This window comes from Plecotus auritus (assembly GCF_963455305.1).
Source record: "Plecotus auritus genome assembly, chromosome: 9".
NCBI lineage: Eukaryota > Metazoa > Chordata > Mammalia > Chiroptera > Vespertilionidae > Plecotus > Plecotus auritus.
Genome location: NC_137783.1, coordinates 113,559,226 through 113,563,381, shown reverse-complemented (window position 1 = coordinate 113,563,381; position 4,156 = coordinate 113,559,226). Strand labels below are relative to the sequence as shown.

The following is a 4,156-nucleotide window of genomic DNA, read 5'->3' as shown; positions in this document are numbered from 1 at the left end:
GAAATCATCAGAGGCACCCTGCCAGGGTCAGCAAAAATTAGATGAACTATGCATATGAATGGAAAACAAATGTGTATATTGTATATGGCTTTTCCATGTGGCAATAGTTAATTGACATAATAATTAACTTAAACTAAATATTGCTTTTTACTAATAGATAAGATATAAATAATAGCAATCCCTACTGCCTTTGTTTTCTATTGCTTGTAATGAATTGCCCCAAACTGTGCTGTTAAATCAATATTTATTTATAATAACACAGTTCTGTAGGACAGAAGTTTAGCAGGCTTGACTGGGTTCTCTGCTTAGGGAATCTTAAGGACAAAATCAAGGTTGTGTTGAACTCTCATTTGAAGGGTCTAGAGAAGAATGCATTTCCTAACTCATTCATATTGTTGGCAGAATTCAATTTCTTGTGGCAATAAAAGTCTCAGGTCCCTGCCTTTTCTAAAACATCATAGAACTGGAATCATACAATATGGAGTGTTTTCACATTGGCTTCTTTTACTTAGTAAGATGAACAAAAGTTTACTTCATGCTTTTTATGGCTTGATAATTTAGTTTCTTTTAGCACTGAATAATATTCCATTGTTTGGAATACCACAGTTAATTTATCCAATGATCTAATGAAGGACATCTTGTTTGCTTCCAATGTTGTTGTTTTTTGTTTTTGTTTTTTAAATCTTTGTTGTTGAAAGTATTACATATGTCCTTTTTTTCCCCGATTGACCCCTTCTAGCTTACCCTCAACCCCCATCCCAGGCCTTCACCACCCTATTGTCTGTGTCCATGGGTTATGCATATGCATACAAGTTCTTTGGTTGGTTTCTTCCCACCCACCCACTCCCACCTTCCCTTTTAGAATATGTGTAGACATAAATTTTTAACGCTTTTGGGTAAATACCAAGAGGTGCAATGATTACATTTTATGTAAGAGTATATTTAGTTTTGTATGTAGCCACCAAACTGTCTTCCAAATGACTGTATCATTTTGTATTTCCACCAGCAATGGATGAGAATTTCTGTTGCTCCATATCCCTGCCAGTATTTGTTGGTTGTCAATATACAGGATTACAGCCACTATACTAAGTGTGTAAATATCTGGTTTTTTTTGTTTGTTTGTTTGTTTTTTACCACTATATGCCCTGCATTGAGCACAAAACTATGAGGTTTAAAGAATCAAGAAATATCAGATGACTGAGTAATATAGACAAATCTAATTGCCTTTATTGAAACATTAAGAATTGGGGGGGAAAAAGTCACTTTCAAGTTTTTACATTCTATCTTCTGGAGCCAAATGCAATACTTCCTTGAAGCAGAAAGTTGTAAAACTTTATAAAATTTAATAATATAAAAATCCCATGAAGTCAGATAATATCTGAAAAGACTTCAGGCACCCTTCTTTGGGGCTCCCTAAATGAGGTGGTCCTGTAGATTTGCATAATAATTTAGCCACATAGAATATTATAATGTGAGATTCAATTCAAGTAAAGATTGCATGACCCAGAGAAAGTTGTTTTTTGTTCCTCACAAGATCATGAGGTTTGTGCCCTTAATGTTCATTTTTGTAGTTACCATTAATTCCTATTTATTAAATCAATGAACACATAATATGAATGAATGGTGAATCCAAAATGAAACTACCAAATTCTTTCCTATAATGTAAAAGATGCTTACTATAGAGATGAGCATAATTTAGAAGACAGAACTGGAATTGGACAAAGGACCTTGGGTTTCAGTTGAGATTAGGTCAGACATTTGGATAAGCATTAGCTAAAGATTCTGACCCAGATAATAAAGGGTTAGAAAATATCGGAATTAGGCAACTGAAATGAGAAAATTATGAAGGTGGGATACAAAGTTAGCACAATTCTATACAAAGACTGTGATTTCTTATTTTTAAATGATATGAAAAAAATAATTTTATAGTCTAAAGGTGTACTATCCAATACTGTAGCCTATGCTTAACTTGAATTAGGATTTTTTGTAAATGTAAACTAAATACTGGATTTTGAAGCTTTAGTACAATAAAATGTAAAATATTTCATTCATGATTTTTATACTGCTTACATTTGAAATAATATTTTGAATATAGCAGATTAAGTAAACTACATTATTGAAATTATTTGTCACTCTTCCTTTTTAAAATCTTAATATGCCTATTAGAAAATTTAAAATCACATATGTAGCTTAAATTATACTTCTACTGGACAAGGCTAATTTAGAGTGACTTTATTTTTATTTGTTTGTTTCAATGCAGAGGTCTACCATGTGGTGCAACACTAGTGCTGCTCCTTTCCTACTGACTGGCTTCCCAGGTCTGGAGACATTTCATCCTTGGATTTCCATCGCCTTTTTTGTCATCTATATCTCCATCCTCCTCGGCAATGGCACTCTCCTCTTCCTTATCAGAAAAGACCACATTCTTCATGAGCCTATGTACTACTTTTTGGCTATACTGGCAGCCTCAGATCTAGGAGTGACTTTGACAACGATGCCCACTGTGCTTGGTGTTCTATGGCTGGATCACAGGGAGATTAGCCATGGGGCCTGCTACTTCCAGGCCTATCTAATCCATTCACTCTCAATTGTGGAGTCTGGAGTCTTGCTTGTTATGGCCTATGATCGTTTTATTGCCATCTGCAATCCCTTAAGGTACACCTCCATTCTCACCAATGCTAAGGTGGTGAAGATAGGTCTAGGGGTTCTAATGAGAGGATTTATACTTATTGTGCCCATAATCATCACCCTTTCTGAATTCCCCTACTGCAGGTCCCATGTCCTCTCCCATGCCTTCTGCTTACACCAAGATGTGATCAAACTGGCCTGTGCTGACATTACTTTCAATAGACTTTATCCTATAGCCTTGGTCTCATTAACTGGCTTCTTGGACTCTATGCTTATCCTTATCTCTTATATCCTAATCCTTAAGACTGTTATGGGCATTGCTTCAGGTAAGGAGCAGACAAAAGCTCTAAACACCTGTGTTTCTCATATTAGCTGTGTACTGGTTTTTTATGTCACTGTGACTGGGCTGACCCTCATTCATCGATTTGGGAAATATGTGCCACATATAGTTCATATCATCATGAGTTATGTCTATTTTCTCTTCCCCCCATTTATGAATCCAATAATCTATAGTATTAAGACCAAGCAGATTCAGAATGGTATCAATCGTCTTCTCTCTTTCCATAGAACTTGAGCTTGATTTATTTACTTAGGGTGTTCTCCCCATTGAAAGATGAGTTTCTCAGCAGAATGAACTATATGATACCAGTGTCTTAGAATCAGAGGGATTGGGATTCCTGTCATTTAAAAGACACAGAGCCTCTTATTTTCAGCTCCTTGCCCCATCACATCACTAATGACATTGGCTTTAGTTCTGTTGCACTGCTTGGTAGATTAGTTTGCTATTTTCTTTTATTTTCTATTCTGGAAAAATCATTACTATTAATGGTTTTGAGGTCAATGACACTTGAAATGATTGCAGGGTCTACACAAAGAAAGAAGGATGAGATAACTTATAGAGTTCTGTGTGGAAAAAACAGTTTAGATATTTTCTCTATGTCTTAGTTTTAGAACCCCCTTCCCCCTGGTACTACATGGCATTAGAGTAGATCAGAAATAGATGAGAGTAAGGTATTCAGAACAAGAGAGGTCTTGCTGTTATAATAACCAGAAGCCAAACAAGAAGGATTTCAGCAGATGCCAACGTGGTTAGCAGCCCACAAAGAACTGTGAGAAGACCTTTAGTTGATAATACCTGATGTCTTCCAACTAATGAGCTGAGGACTCCAAATTACCTATCCTATATAATAAAAGGCCAGGGACCATAAGTGTAACAACCGGAACAACTGCTCAACCAGCCGCCATGAGGTGCATTGACCACCTCTTAGTCCCCTCCCTCCCTCCTCCCCGCCCATGAGCAGTGGAGGGTGGGGCAATGAGCAGCGAGTGGTGGTGGGTGGGGAACATGATTTCATGGGCTAGGCCTCTAGTAATAAAATAAAGTTCCATTTCTTGCACACCTAAGGTTTTGTTTTGTGTTCTGCAATTCATAACTTCTACATATTAAAAAGAGGTACAAATAATGGAAACACTCTAATAATAACATCTTTTTTTTTTCTGGAATGAGAGGTTGGTAATAAACTGCCTT

At 36.4% G+C, this 4,156-nt stretch overlaps 1 protein-coding gene across 1 annotated transcript; it reads left to right on the top strand.

Annotated features, from left to right (window-relative positions):
- Positions 1-2,269: 2,269 nt before the first annotated feature.
- LOC308233406 (olfactory receptor 51B2-like) lies at positions 2,270-3,202 on the top strand (the record flags this gene model as incomplete). The annotated part of the gene is made up of 1 exon (XM_080640337.1): positions 2,270-3,202. The coding sequence occupies one exon, from the start codon at positions 2,270-2,272 to the stop codon at positions 3,200-3,202; it is 933 nt and encodes a 310-aa protein (XP_080496463.1).
- Between the last annotated feature and the right edge of the window lie 954 nt (positions 3,203-4,156).